General features: G+C 52.8%; 1 protein-coding gene across 1 annotated transcript in view; it reads left to right on the forward strand.

The window, feature by feature from the left end:
* Positions 1-1,476: 1,476 nt before the first annotated feature.
* The window catches only part of hivep2a (HIVEP zinc finger 2a), a 32,901-nt gene continuing 19,863 nt past the window's right edge, over positions 1,477-14,514 (forward strand). Inside the window, exons 1-2 of the mRNA XM_069930708.1 lie at positions 1,477-6,156; positions 8,663-8,820. Coding sequence (XP_069786809.1) covers positions 1,873-6,156; positions 8,663-8,820 — 4,442 coding nt within the window. The 5' untranslated portion in view covers positions 1,477-1,872. The remainder of the gene's footprint in view (positions 6,157-8,662; positions 8,821-14,514) is intronic.

A 14,514-nucleotide genomic window follows, 5' to 3' on the forward strand; every position in this document is an offset into this window, starting at 1 on the left:
AAGTCCTCCAAGTCCTGACCAGGCCTGTGTCTGCTTAGCTTCCGAGATCAGACAATCCAAGGTGTATTCAGGCTATTAGGTGCAAGGCGCCTATGTCCTCAAGGTCCACGATGACTCTGCCTCTTTAGCCGTCCATGGCAACAAACTCCACAGATTCACCACACTCTGGTTAAAGAAATTCCTCCTCATCTCTGTGCTAAAGGGAAATCCTTGCATTCTGAGGCCGTCCCCTCTGGTCCCAGACTCCCCCACCATGGGAAACATCCTCTCCATGTCCTCTCAGTGTTCAATAGGTTTCCATGAGATTCCCCCCCCCCACCGGAGCATTACAACACAGTACAGATCCTGCAGCTCACAATGCTGTGCTGACCAATATAAACCAACTCAACAATATAACCCTTCTCTCCCTCACACCCATAACCTCTCTATTTTTCGTGCATCCATGTGCCTGTCTAAAAGTATTTTAACTATCTCTAATGTTCCAGCCTCCACTAATGCATTCTGGGCACCCACCACTCTGTGTAAAAAAAATGTACCCTTGACGTCTCCCTGAATTTTCTTCCCCTTACCCCATACTCCTGTTATTGCCAGGCTTCTTCCCACAGGCTGTGAGATTGATGAACATATCCTGTAACTGAGTAAATCATTCTAAAATATTTATAGACATTTATTTATGTACTGTTATGTACATTATGTACTGTCTATATATGTGTGATTGCGCTGTTCTGTGTTTTAGGTGTGTCTGTGTGTGCACCGTGGTCTAGAGAAATACTGTTTCGTCTGGTTGTATATGTACATACAGGCATTAATAATTTGAATTCGACTTCAGTAAAAACACAGAAACGGCAGAGGCACTCAGCAGGTCCCGCAGCGTCCATGGGAAAAGATATATAACCGAGGTACCTTGAGTAAGGGCACAGGCCCGCCCGAAACGTCATTTGGTGTAAAGGTTAGTGCAATGCCTTTACAGCACCAGCGACCATGACCGGGGTTCGAATCCCGCCCTGAGTGTAAGGAGTTTGTACATTCTCTGCATGGGTTTTCCCCGGAGACTCCGATGTCCTCCCACTGTTCAAAATATGCCAGGGGTTAATTGGTCAGTGTGAACTCAAGGGCTGAAATGGCTTGTTGCCATGCTCTATGTCTAAATTTAATAAAAAATTTAAATTTATAGATCTTTGCCTCCGATGGGCGCTGCGAGACTTGCTGAGTTCCTCCAGCATTTTTGTGTTTTTTGCGACAATCACAGTGTCTGCAGACTTTTGTGTTTCATGCCTTGAACTTGAGATCCTCCCCCCTCTTTCAACTGTCGCTCCAGATTATCCACCTGCATGCGGCCATTGCATTCCCCTGACGCCTTGTATTCCTTCACCCTTGCAGGAGACCGCTCCGAACGGAGAGCAGGAAATGATGGGGCACTCGGAAGGAGGAATCTAGAAAGACAAGGATTCTCCCCAAACTAGCTCTCTGGAGAGCGAGCACAGAAGAGACATCCCCCCCCCACCGCCCCAGTCAGGAAGGAGACACCTCGCCAGGGTTCCCAATATTCCTGAGCATGGTGATGTTACGGGATCGAAGGAAAGAGGAGGTGGGGTTGGAGTCCGTCTGCGCCAACTGAAGAAGATGCTGCTTTATAATGGGAGACGCCGAATGGTGCAGAGCCACAATTCTTCCCCAAACTTGCAGCCGCTGCAGTCACAGAAGTAACTTGACTTTGGCTGCGTTGGTGGGCCAGCCACAGAGAGGACATTGCAAGCGGAGGCCGTGGGGCAGAGCCGACTGGAACTTGTGCCCTGGGTGGCAGATGGCGTGAGGAGGGCCGTTGAACAATTGGCCGCCGGCAACCTGGCACTCGATCCCTTCCGCAACGAGATGGAAGCCAAACGTGGCTCGCCGAGCTCAGGCATTCCACAGGGCACCTGCGGGGCGGGGCAGGTGGGCACAGAGTGGACGCCCCTGCCCCTGGGTTGCCCAGGTACCTTCACTGATCAGTTGGCACCCAGGCGGACGATGGAGGCCATACAGCCTTATTACCAGGCCCCAACCGCTGAAGCCCCCCGGCCTAGGCACCAGCACCTCCTGTCTGCGGGGCCCTACCGCTATTCGCGCACTCCGTACCCCACTTTCCCCCAGCCCCCTTCCCACACGTCCGCCCCCAACCACGATCCCAGCCCAGAAGGAAGGCCTTGGCGGTTTGGTGTCCAGACAGAGGGTCTGAGGACCCCAGATCCCTTCCTAGCAGCCCCCCAGGCCCGTCCCCACCAAAGCAAAAAGGCGGGTGGTCCCTCTTTCAGGCAGTATACACAGGGGACCCTGAGCCCTCGGGATGAGGCCCTGCTGAAGGAGCGCAAGGCTCGCAAACCTGGCCGCCACATCTGCCATTACTGCGGTCGGGCCTGCGCCAAGCCCAGTGTCCTGAAGAAGCACATCCGCTCACACACCGGAGAGAGGCCATTCCCTTGCATCCCCTGTGGCTTCTCCTTCAAGACCAAGAGTAACCTGTACAAGCACCGCAAGTCCCACGCCCACGCCATTAAGGCAGGCCTGGTCCCAGCGCCGGAGCCCGGGGCTGATGGATTAGCACCGGAGCTGCCCTCCGAGGGCGATGAGAGCACCGACACGGATGAGGAGGTGCGGCTGGGCGGTCGACCTTCCTCCCCGCCCATGCCCCACAGCGTGGGCGAGGCCTACGTCCGACCCGCCGGAGGGGTCCCAGAGCCCGAGGAACCCACGCCCCCTCACCTACCGATCAAAGTTCCCATCCTCATTGTGCCCGGAGCCCTAGGGGGAGCAGGCACAGTGGCAGCCATACAGAACGAGGCCTCGGCTTCTGCAAAGTCCGGACCGGGGCAGAGCCCAGGGTTAGGTGAGGAGCGGGGCGGTCAGTGGGCCCTGAAGCAGAAGCTGGCCTTGCGGCTGAGTGAGAAGCAAGGCCAGGACAGTGAACAGTCCCTCAATCTCCTCAGCCCCCACAGTAAGGGTAGTACAGATTCCGGGTACTTCTCCCGCTCAGAGAGCTCCGAACAGCAGGCCAGCCCACCAAACACCAATGTCAAGTCCTATGCCGAGATCATCTTCGGCAAGTTTGCCCGCTTGGCCCCAAGGACCATGGTAGCCAACATGGCAGCCCAGGATCCCCATCCAGCATCGGGCCTCCAGGAGAAGCCCGGCTTGGCCCCCCTCTCCTTCCCGAAGCCTGAAGCCGAGAAACTTATCCGGGCGATAGGCCTCGGTGAGGCAATGGTGGAGCCATCCACGCTCAAAAGCTGGCGCTTTTTCCTGCCCGAGGAGGAACTGCCACTCCGCCCAGAGGTCTGCAGCCTGGGGGTCCCCACTGAGAACTCACCCCTCGTCAGGAGCAACTCCATGCCCATCACCACCGGCAGCGGCCTGGCCGTGCCTCAGGTCCTGCGGGGCAGCCACTCATTCGACGAGAGGATGTCCACGACCGATGGGGTCTGCTCCTCCACCTCCTGTCTGTCACCTCACCAGCGCCTGCTGAAGAGGCAGGCAGCCATCGAGCTCTTCCCAGGGCTTGAGGCTCAATCCCTGTCTGACGACCCTGAGGCTGGCCACAGCCTGACAAGGCCCGGTGCAGGAGTCCCAAAAGATGAGGAAGGGTTCCCCATTGAGGCCGAGGCCAAGGAAGTGCTCGCCTGTGCTTTTGAATGCGAGGCCTGTGGCGTCAAGTTCCAGATCTGGGACAACTTTGAGGCCCATAGGAAGTTCTACTGTGCCCCAGTGCAGGGGACCAGGCCAAAGGCTTTGGCCCACCGGAGCACTGGGGAGGCTTGTCCAGGCCATCCACAGACCCCACCACACCCCAAGGCTGGCCAATGCTCAGAGAATCTTCCCTTCCGCAAGAGGAGGAAAGAAAAGAGCGTGGGGGACGAAGATGAGTTGGGTGGGGACTACGGCAGCCTTTACAGTGACTCCAGCACATCCCTGGCCTCACTCTGTGATTCCCGTGCTGAGTCCCTTGAGCAAGAGCCCGTTGCCAGGGGCGTAGCCGTCCCGGTGACCGGACCTCCCAGAGGGGCCAATGGGTACAGGTACCCGACCCACCTTGGGTGTGTCCCAGCAGATGGCGCCAGCAAGGTGGAGGAGAGGGAAGGTCCCAGCAACGAGGAAGGCCCAGCATCCTGTGAAACCTGGCCTGCCTCACCTCAAGCCTGCCGCAGGCCCGGAGGCAATGAGATCTCCGTCATCCAGCACACCAACTCCCTGAGCAGGCCAAGCTCCTTTGAGCGCACGGAATCCATGGAGGTGATGCCCTCACAGCCTGGGAATGCCTCACTCTCTGGCCACCAGGAAGGCCTGAGACACGAGCAGACCGAAGCCTGCCTCACAGGCCTCTCCCAGCCCAAGCTGGTGCGGCAGCGTAACATCCAAGTTCCAGAGATCCGAGTCACCGAAGAGCCGGACAAACCAGAGAAAGATCCAGAACCTGTGGCCAAAGAGCCAGAGAAGGTGATGGAAGAGTTTCAATGGCCCCAGAGGAGCGAGACTCTCTCCCAGCTCCCGGCTGAGAAGTTGCCTCCCAAAAAGAAGAGGCTGCGTCTGGCCGAGATGGAGTACTCATCCGGGGAGTCGAGCTTCGAGTCTGGGCCTCTGAGCCGCAGCCCCAGCCAGGAGAGCAACTGGTCTCACAGCTCCAGCTTCTCGCTATCACTGGACAGGGAGGAAGGCCTCAAGGCCCTCGAGCTAGGCCGGGCGCCTGCCGAGTACCTGACGGTGCCCTCAGGAGCCAGCGGGCTGCAGCAGAAGGAGATGAGGCGCTCAGCGTCCGAGCAGACCCCCTGCCAACCCTGCATGGAGACAGCGGAGAGCCGCAGCAAGTCCTTCGACTACGGGAGCCTGTCGGCTGGGCAGTGCCCACCGGCCTCCTCACCACCCATGGCCGCAGAGAGGAGGAAGTGTTTCCTGGTCCGCCAGGCGACGCTCAGCCAGTACTCCGAGGGTCTGCAGGCTGAGCTAGGCCCAGATGTTACTGAACCCATGCAGCTTAGTCAGGCCTACCTTCCCCAGGCCCCGAGGCACCGCTCTCCATCACCTTGCACCTGGTCGCCAGGCAATGAGCCACCTTTTCAGCTTCAAACCTTCCCCACCTTCCTGGGGCCCTCGAGCACTGAGGCCCTTAGCCCCTACGGGCCTTGGTGGCCCTTGCCAGTGGACGTTGAGGCTTGGCCCACTGAAGTGAGGCTCCAGGCCCGCCCTGGGGCATGGGACAGGGAAGCGAGACAGCGCTCCTCCTCCTCACCTTCTTCGCCCCGCACATCCCCCCAGCACTGTCCCAGCAAGCCACCCCAGCCCCAACCCCAGCTTCTGGTCCCGGTCAGGATCCAGGCCCACGTCCCCAGCTACAGCAGCGTCACCTACACCAGCGTTTCACACCACACCGCGGCATCCCGGCGAGCAGCCCCGGGCAAGGTGGAGGAGCAGGCAGCCCAAGGCAGCCCCGGGGAGCCAGCCAGGGCTCTCGGGGCTTGGTCGGTCCCGCGGCCAATCGAGAGGCCCGAGCAGGCCCCTCCCTCGGGCCTGAGCCTTGGCGAGGCTTCCCCGCCAGTGGGCGGCAGCAAGAGGGTTCTGTCTCCTGCCAGCAGTCTGGAACTGGTGCTGGAGAGGCAGCGGCAGAAGCGGATCAAGGAGGAGAGGATCTGCGGCCAGTTGATGGAGAAGCTTAGCCTCCGGGAGCACAGCCCTGGCCGGGCCGCCAAACCCCAGCTGGTGAGGCAACGCCGCACCACCGAGTTGAGGGAAACAGGGACCCCGCCCTCACCCCGTGAGCCCCGTCCCCGCCCCGCCATCACTGCCGAGGCCGACAACCCACCTAGCCCCGACCTCCCAGCCCAGCACCTGTTCTCTGAGCCCCAGCCCTTCCCCAGCCTGCGCGGTACAGTGGGAGTCAGCTGGTGCTTCCTGAGCCTTGCCAAACCCAACCACACCTGGCAGACGGGCCCCAGGTCCTCCATCTACTCCTCCTGGTGCATCAGTTCGTATAACCCGAATCCGCCTGGAACCCCCACCAAGGTGGCCCTGGCCCTGCTGCGATCCCGGCAAGCTACTGGCCCTCACGTCTACATCATGGCAGCCCACGCCTGGCCTACCGGCGGCAAGCTGGTGGCATCCAGTGGCTGGAAGCAACGGCTGGCTCAGGTATGTGTGACCAGGGGGAAGAGAGGAGGGGGAGGTAGGCGGAAGGTTGGGGGGGGGGGCATGAGGAACAGAGAGGAGGGAGGGAGTGGAGGGGTCAACAGCAAGATGGTGAGGTGTGTGGGAGGGAAAGGAGGAGAGGGGCGATGGGGCTAGGGAATCCATCTCTTTCTCGCACACACACACACACACACACACACACACACACACACACACACACACACACACACACACACACACACACACACACACACACACTACCAACACACGGTATTCACTAGAGAAAAAAATATTGAACCAGTTGATGTAAAAGAAAAATAGTGGGGAGGTCATGAAGCATATAAGGATAACCGAGGAGGTAATGATGGCGGTGTTGAATAAGATAAAGGTGGATAAATCTCCGGGACCGGACAGAATATTCCCAAGGACACTCAGGGAGGCTAGTGGACAGATAGTGGGGCCATTAACAGAGATATTTAGGATGTCACTGGGCACGGGGGTAGTGCCAAAGGATTGGAGGGTGGCGCATGTGGTTCCGCTGTTTAAGAAAGGGTCTAAATGTAAACCTGGGAATTATAGGCCCGTGAGTCTGACGTCTGTGGTGGGCAAGTTGATGGAAAGTGTTCTGAGGGATGGTATTTACAAATATTTGGAGGTACAGGGATTGCTAGGGAGTAATCAGCATGGTTTTGTCAGGGGTAGATCATGCTTGACAAACCTGATTGAGTTTTTCGAGGGGGTTACAAAAAAGGTTGATGAAGGGAAAGCTGTGGATGTTGTCTATTTAGACTTCAGTAAAGCTTTTGACAAAGTCCAACACAGGAGGTTAGGAAAAAAGGTGGAGGCAATACGTATAAATAAGGAGGTAGTGCAATGGATTCAGCAATGGTTGGATGGGAGGTGTCAGAGAGTAGTGGTAGAAAATTATTTGTCCAATTGGAGGCCGGTGACTAGTGGAATTCCTCAGGGATCGGTCCTGGGTCCACTATTGTTTGTTATATATATTAACGATCTGGATGTCGGGGTGGAGAATTGGATAAGCAAGTTTGCGGATGACACAAAGATTGGTGGTGTTGTGGACAGTGAGGTAGATTACCGTAGATTAAAAGGTGATTTCGGAAGGCTGGAGGTGTGGGCTGAGAAATGGCTGATGGAATTTAATACAGATAAGTGTGAGGTGTTACATTTTGGAAAGGCAAATCTAAATAGGTCATATACATTAAATGGTAGGCTATTGAGGAGTGCAGAGCAACAAAGGGATTTAGGAGTTGTGGTAAATAGTACCCTCAAGGCTGATACTCAGGTAGATGGTGTGGTGAAGAAGGCATTTGGAATGTTGGCCTTCATAAATCGGAGTATTGAATTCAAGAGTAGGGAGGTTATGATGAAATTGTACAAGGCATTGATGAGGCCAAATTTGGAATACTCTGTACAGTTTTGGTCACCAAATTATAGGAAAGATATAAACAAAATAGAGAGAGTGCAGAGAAGGTTCACGAGAATGTTGACACGATTTCAAGGTTTGAGTTACAGGGAAAGGTTGTGCAGACTGGGGCTTTTTTCTCTGGAGCGTAGAAGATTGAGAGGGGACTTGATAGAGGTGTTTAAGATTTTAAAAGGGACAGACAGAGTAAATGTGGATAGGCTTTTTCAATTAAGAGTGGGGGATATTCAAACCAGAGGCCATGGTTTAAGATTGGACCGAGTGCTGGTCAGTGGGACTAGGAGGGTGGGGATTTATTCCGGCATGGACTAGTAGGGCCGAACTGGCCTGTTCTGTGCTGTAAGTGGTTATATGGTTATATGGTTACACACTACTCTCACCCACTACTCACGCACACTACTCTCATACACTTCCCTCTCTCACACACACACACTACTCACGCACACACTACTCTCACACACTACTCTCTCACCACTCACACACACTACACACACATACACTACACTCCCACATACACACTCTCATACACAGACTACTCACAGACTCCCACACACACACTACTCTTTCACGCACACACACTCATACATACACACACACACTACTCTCATACATAAACACACTCACACACACATGTGAAATCATGAAGTAAAGAGCAGAGCAGAAATTGTAAATGCAGGTTTCTTGAAGTCTGCAACAGAATAAATTACATGGGGAAGTGTGAAAGTGGCTGGGACATAATTTTATGATCTCCAAGCCCAGACTTCAGGCTGCTCTTTCTTCTGCCCAAGGGTAGCAGTGAAAAGGGGAGGTTGCAACCAGGGTGATTAGGTGGGTCACAGGACGATGAGACCAGGGGGAAAAGGGAAAGCACAGGCAGAGGGGGCAGAGTGGCCTCGTGCTGCACTGAGAGATTCTCAGGGTCTCTGAGGATGGATCGACCCCTCGCTCTCTGAGCCTGTCTGCGTGCGGAGGAAAGGGGATCCTCACTAACTCGGGAATGGTTAAATGCTGAACTCATCCAGGAGAGAGAGAGGAAAATAACAGAGAACCATCTGTCTCCTGCAGATGAAATGGTACGAATCCTCCCAGCAAGAGAGTGACAGAACTGGAAGGAACGCAGCAGGAATTTTGGACAAGGAGCAAGAGAAGATGGAGACTTGTGTCTCTAAAGACCATGGGTCCAAGATCATGGAGCCCACAAGAATTAAAATCTTCGATGGGGGGTGAGCATTCCAAAGATACCGATGTCTCGGAGGTAAAAAGTACTGACAAGGTATAATTTTGTGAACCAGCTTCTCGGCCTCAATACATTTTCACGTCTGCTGCTTGGGTGTGAATCGACGCCACACCTTGTCACATTTAACTGTGTTACTTCTGCTATTACAATTTTACATTGTACAAAGATATATCTTTAATTGATAGATATATATGTGACAATCACAGGGACCTTGAATTCAGGAAACCATTCCTTGTTTCCCTTCCCCACCACCCCAGTGTCCAGAACTCGGAACAAGGAGATCTGGTCACAGGCAGGTCCGACAAGCTACAGCCATTCTTAATTTTTAAAATTTAGACAGCCTTTCGGTCCCGTGCCGCCCAAATACACCCAATTAACCTACAACCCCCCACCCCCAGTACTTTTTGAAGGGTGGGAGGAAACCCACGGGGAGAACGCACAAATCCCTTACAAGACAACGCGGGATTCGAACCCCAGTTGCTGCCACTTTTACTGCTACGCAAACTGTTGGTATCGAAACACTGCGGAGAGACTTAGATTAGGAGAATGGGCAAAGAGGTGGGGGGTTCTCGGATAGCTTCAGGATGAGAGTGTGGCACGGTTAGTGTTGTAGTTAGTTCTATACTGTAACAGCGCTAGGAAGCGGGACCTGGGATTGAATCCCGTGCTGTCTGTGAGGAATTTGTATGTTCTCCCTGTGTCCTCCAGGGGCTCCGGTTTCTTCCCACCGTTCAAAATGTATCGGGGGGGTTGTGGATCAATTGGGTGTAATTGGGTGACATGGGTTTGTGGGCCAAAAGGGCCTGGTGCCATGCTGTACTGTATGTAAAACAAAGAAGCAGAAACATTTCTTAGTCAGAGGGCTGTGAGTCTGCGGAGCGTTGCCACAGGCGGCTGTTAGGTGTACTTAAGGCAGAGTTTGACAAGCATTATAGGGAGAAGACCGGGACATGGGAGGATGGATCAGCTCTTGTTTAAAATGGTGGAGCAGACTCGATGGGCCCAATGGCCCTACCTCTGCTCCTATATCTTGTGATCTTGAACAGTTCTAACCATGGGTGAGCAGATTATTTTTAGGGTCGGGGACACAGTGAGGTGGGGGGGGTTGACTCCTAATCGCTGGAGTTAAAGGGAAGCTTCCCTTCACCGCATGAGGAATCCGCACTACTGTGGTGGATCATTCCACGGATGTCCCTGTTGTGTTTCACATCTGGGGTTGTGACAGGGCTGAAACTGTGTTTATTTGTTATGGGACAAGAGCAGGCAGCTCGACAATAAACACAACTGTGAAGTCTTTGGGCTCTTAGTCGACATAAATTTCTATAACCGTGATTCTAGTCCTGACAAGTAATGCTGCTCCTCAACCCCACCCCAGCCCCTCCACCTTACTTCCCATTCTGTTCCTCTTAAAACATCTAAACCCCAGTATCTGCATTAGGCAATCTTGCCCATCCTCTGATCAATTCTCCGGAATGGCCACAACATCATAGTCCCACACACTGACCCATGCTCTCAGCACATCCCCTTTATTCCAAATACTCTTAGCTTTGAAATAGACACATATTCAAACCCTCTAATTCAATGGTTTTCAACCTTTTTCTTTCCACTCACATCCCACTTTAAGCATTCCCTATGCCATCGGTGCTCTGTGGTTAGTAAGGGATTGCTTAAGGTGGTGTTATGGGCCCAGAGGACCCCAAAACCCAGTAACAAATTCACCAAAACAAATGATTACTTAAACAAATGTTGCTTTTAATTATCTTTAAGCATGAAAACAGGATCAAACTTTGTCAGTTGTACACCCACAAATTATTCCTTCTAATCAGCCACTTCAGTGTCTTGCCAAAGAAACTTGCCCCATCAGGGTTTTCCAGATGATAACCTCTTTCTTTCAGGTCACCCCAGAGTTCCTTTTTGTTTCCCTTATTTCAAGTGCAACATTATACAGCCAACCAACTCCTCTTGAATGGACCACAAGAGCTTTGTCTTCGGGCGAGGAAGTACCATGTCAGTCAAAAGGAGAAAAATAGCTTTAGCCGTGGACTAAGCATTCACAATCCATCTTCAAAATGGGGCTTTTCCACAAACTTGCCAGCTTGTCCTGTTCCAGTCCCAGCTGCCTGCTGCTGAACTGTAGAACTAAATTCTCTCTCTCTCTGAGAAAGCCACATGACTCTCTTAGAACAGCCAACTACACTCAGATAGACTGGCTCTGGACGTAATCTCCTGAGTTCGTTCATCTGTTGCTTTCCAAAACAATAATCCATTACTCCACAGCATGTCCAAAGCATTCTTCAAAGTTTTTGCAAAGGAACCCGAGCCTGCACTGACTGGCTTGAGCAGAGCTCTGGCATTTTAAATGAGATCTGTTTTCAAGTGACCTACATTAAAAAAATCTGCCACAATTTATCTCCTTTAAAACATATCTATATACAATATAAAATATAACATAATCTGTCACAGTGGTATATGAGTGGAAAGAAAAAGTTTGAAAACCACTGTTTTAATCATCCCTCATTGACTCGTTATGTGCACGGTTTCAGAACTCCAAAGGAAATGGGCCAGTGACAATTTTTCTCCAGCAAAATATTTCAGTAACAATTGGGTCTAGAGCAGTGATTCTAAACCTTCCCTTCCCACTCACATCCCATCTTAAGCAATTCCGTACTAATCACAGAGCACCGATGGCCTAGGGATGACTACAGTGGGATGTGAGTGGAAGGAAAAAGGTTGAGAACCACTGGCAGACCTTCCCCAGAAGAGATCGCAATGATCCCCAAATCTGAACCCCTGGCCCCTGCACCAACTCTTCAGCCACAACTTCCTGTTTCTACCCTGTCTGGCCCTAAGCAGCATGGGATTCGAACCCCAGTCCGGATCACTGTGCTGGAAGGGCATCGCGCTAACCGCTACGCCAACTGTGCCGTCCCCTGGATGGTCTGATGGAGTTCAGTCTGAGTTCAGGGAGTTGCAGAGGTCCAGCACTAGATCAGCCCAGGGGTCTCAAGAGGTCCTCAGAGGTGATCTGAAAACATTGAGAATCATTCTCGGAGTGTTCCATTACTGCACGGAATGAGTTTCTTTACCACGTGCAGCCACTGGCGGATAGTAGCTGCGTGGAATGAATGGTACCAGTCGCCATGGGTAATATATTGGTCAGGATGGCACTGGTTGCCATGGCCTGTGGCGGAGATTAGCTGCTTAGGGGACCTTGCTATGGATAGTAAATAGGGCTGGTTGCTATGGGTATAAAATGGCACTGGTTTCTATGGATACAGAATGGAATTGGTTACTATGGGAGGTAAATGGCAACAATTCCATTGGTACTGGATGGCACTGGTTGCTATGGGTACAGAATGAAAATGGTTGCTATGGGTGGCGAAGAGGACTGGTTGCTAAGGATACTGAATGGCAATGGTTGCTATGGGCAGTAAGTGACAGCAATTCCATTGGTACTGGGTGGCACTGGTTGCTATGGGTACAGAATGGTAGTGGTTACTATGGATACTGAACAACACTGGTTCCATGGGCATGAAGGGTGGTGATGTAGCGAGTTGCACTGATCCACAAGTGAACCGGGTCACGGAGGTGCAGGCTAAGTCACAATGGTCCCGGTGAGAGGGGCCGAAAAAGACCATGGGAGTTGCGCTGATAAATCCTCGGAGAATTTCAGTAAAATTAGTTGGTTCAACTCACTCACAGCTTCTGTGTGGTTTTTTTTTCTTTCGTGCGCTGCACAGCATAACGACCACAGTGGTGACCCCTGACGGTCCAAAACTGCATTTTGGACACCACAATAAATGACATGAGTGCACAGAGTGCAGTCTCGCTGAAGCTGTCGACCTTTTTGATCTCACAGCGCTAGTCAGGTTCGAACAGGCTGAGGTTTCAGGCCAATTTCAGGTCAGGCAGACTCCACAAGATATTACTACGTGATGAGATCGCTCGACCAGGAGACTCCTGCTCTACGTGGATGGCTGAATTAACCACACACCTTCCCCTCTTATTAATGATTTGCTGGCATTAATAGACGGCTACAGCCCCTGCTTACTGTTCTAATAGATATTTCTCGAACAGATGCCGGAAGACATTGGCCTGCTCCTCGCGGATGATGGCTTCAGAAACCCATGCAGGTTAGCAGCCCATGCAGATCTCCTGTGATGGTACCCAAAGCAATATGGGAGGGCATCCGTTGATCTAGTTGCTGCATCACGCCGAATCTCCCACTCCATCAAGGAGGACAGCGACAGCCACAGCAGGTGCAGACTCAAACTCGAAGTGGTGATGTTTCACCATTAGAAATGTGGTTCTGGAGCCCACCTTTGCCGTCCATCTTGCTCCCGTCTGAGAAATGCCAGGGCTGGCCATTTATGGGACCGGCACTCAGGGTGGCATTTCTTCATGGACACAAGGGCAGAGGTTAGCATATTGCCCCCCTTGAACCAAGACACCTGCATTGGGAAGTCAGGACCGTCCCTCACTGCCGCCAACAATAGCAGCATATGTATGTTCGGGGTGAGGATCATCCTGCTGGAGTTCGCCACCTGCCACTTTACCTGGACCTTCACTTTGGCTGACATGTCTCAGCCCTTACTGGGTACAGACTTCCTTCAAGCCCACTACCTCCTGGTGGATCTGAAAGGGCAATGTCTGGTCAATTCCAGAACCTTCCAGACCTTCACCCTTCAAGAAGCCAAGTTTTCAGCCCCCCACCTTTACTCTGTAACCTTATAGGGCAACAGGTTTGCCAGAATCCTGGCTGGATTCCTGGACATTATAACACAATCCCAAAACATGGCGTCCAGCACCACATCCCCATGCAGGGACCACTGCTACATGCCCGGGCATGCAGGCTTCCTCCCGACAAGCTGCTGCTCACCAAGGAAGAATTCAGGAAGATGGAATCATTCAGTGCTTGGAATACCCATGGATCTCTCCTCTACACATGGTCTTCTGGGGGATGGAGACCTTGTGGGGACTACCGCTGGCTCAATATCACCACACAGCCGACCAGCACCTCATTCCCCACATCCAGGACCTCACGGCCAATCTAAATGGAGTGAGGGTCTTCTTAAAAAGTCGACCTGGTCCGGGGTAATCACCAGACCCCTGTGCCACCCAACAATGTCCCTAAGGCAGCCCTCATCACTCGGTTCGGCCTTTTAGAGTTCCTCCACATGCCTTTTGGCCTTAAAAACGCAACACAGGCTTTCCAGAGACCCATGGACTTGGTGTGGTGTGGCCTGGATTTTGTTTTTATCTACCTAGACGACATCCTCATCACCAGTCATTCGTGACAGAAGCACCTCACACACCTGCATCTGCTCTGCCAGTGAACTGAGCGACTATGGCCTAGCCTTGGACACTTCCAAGACATCCTGAGCCAGGGCCTTCATCGCCAAGTGGATAGTCTATTTCTGCCTTTCTTCCAATATCACATTGGACAGGGAGGCACAGTTCATGTCCAGCCTATGGGCAGTGCTGGCACAGGTCCTAGGCACCACAGCCTACCCCCTACAGTCTGATGGCCTGGTGGAAAGGTTCCATCGGCATTTGAAGACGGCGCTCATGGCACGGCTCCAAGGTCCAGATTGGGTGGACAAGCTGCTTTGGGTGATCCTTGGCATCCACACAGAGCCGAAGGAGGATTTGGCCACGCTGAGCATGCCTATGGGGCCCT

The sequence above is a fragment of the Narcine bancroftii genome, chromosome 4, assembly GCF_036971445.1.
Source record: "Narcine bancroftii isolate sNarBan1 chromosome 4, sNarBan1.hap1, whole genome shotgun sequence".
Taxonomy (NCBI): Eukaryota; Metazoa; Chordata; class Chondrichthyes; order Torpediniformes; family Narcinidae; genus Narcine; species Narcine bancroftii.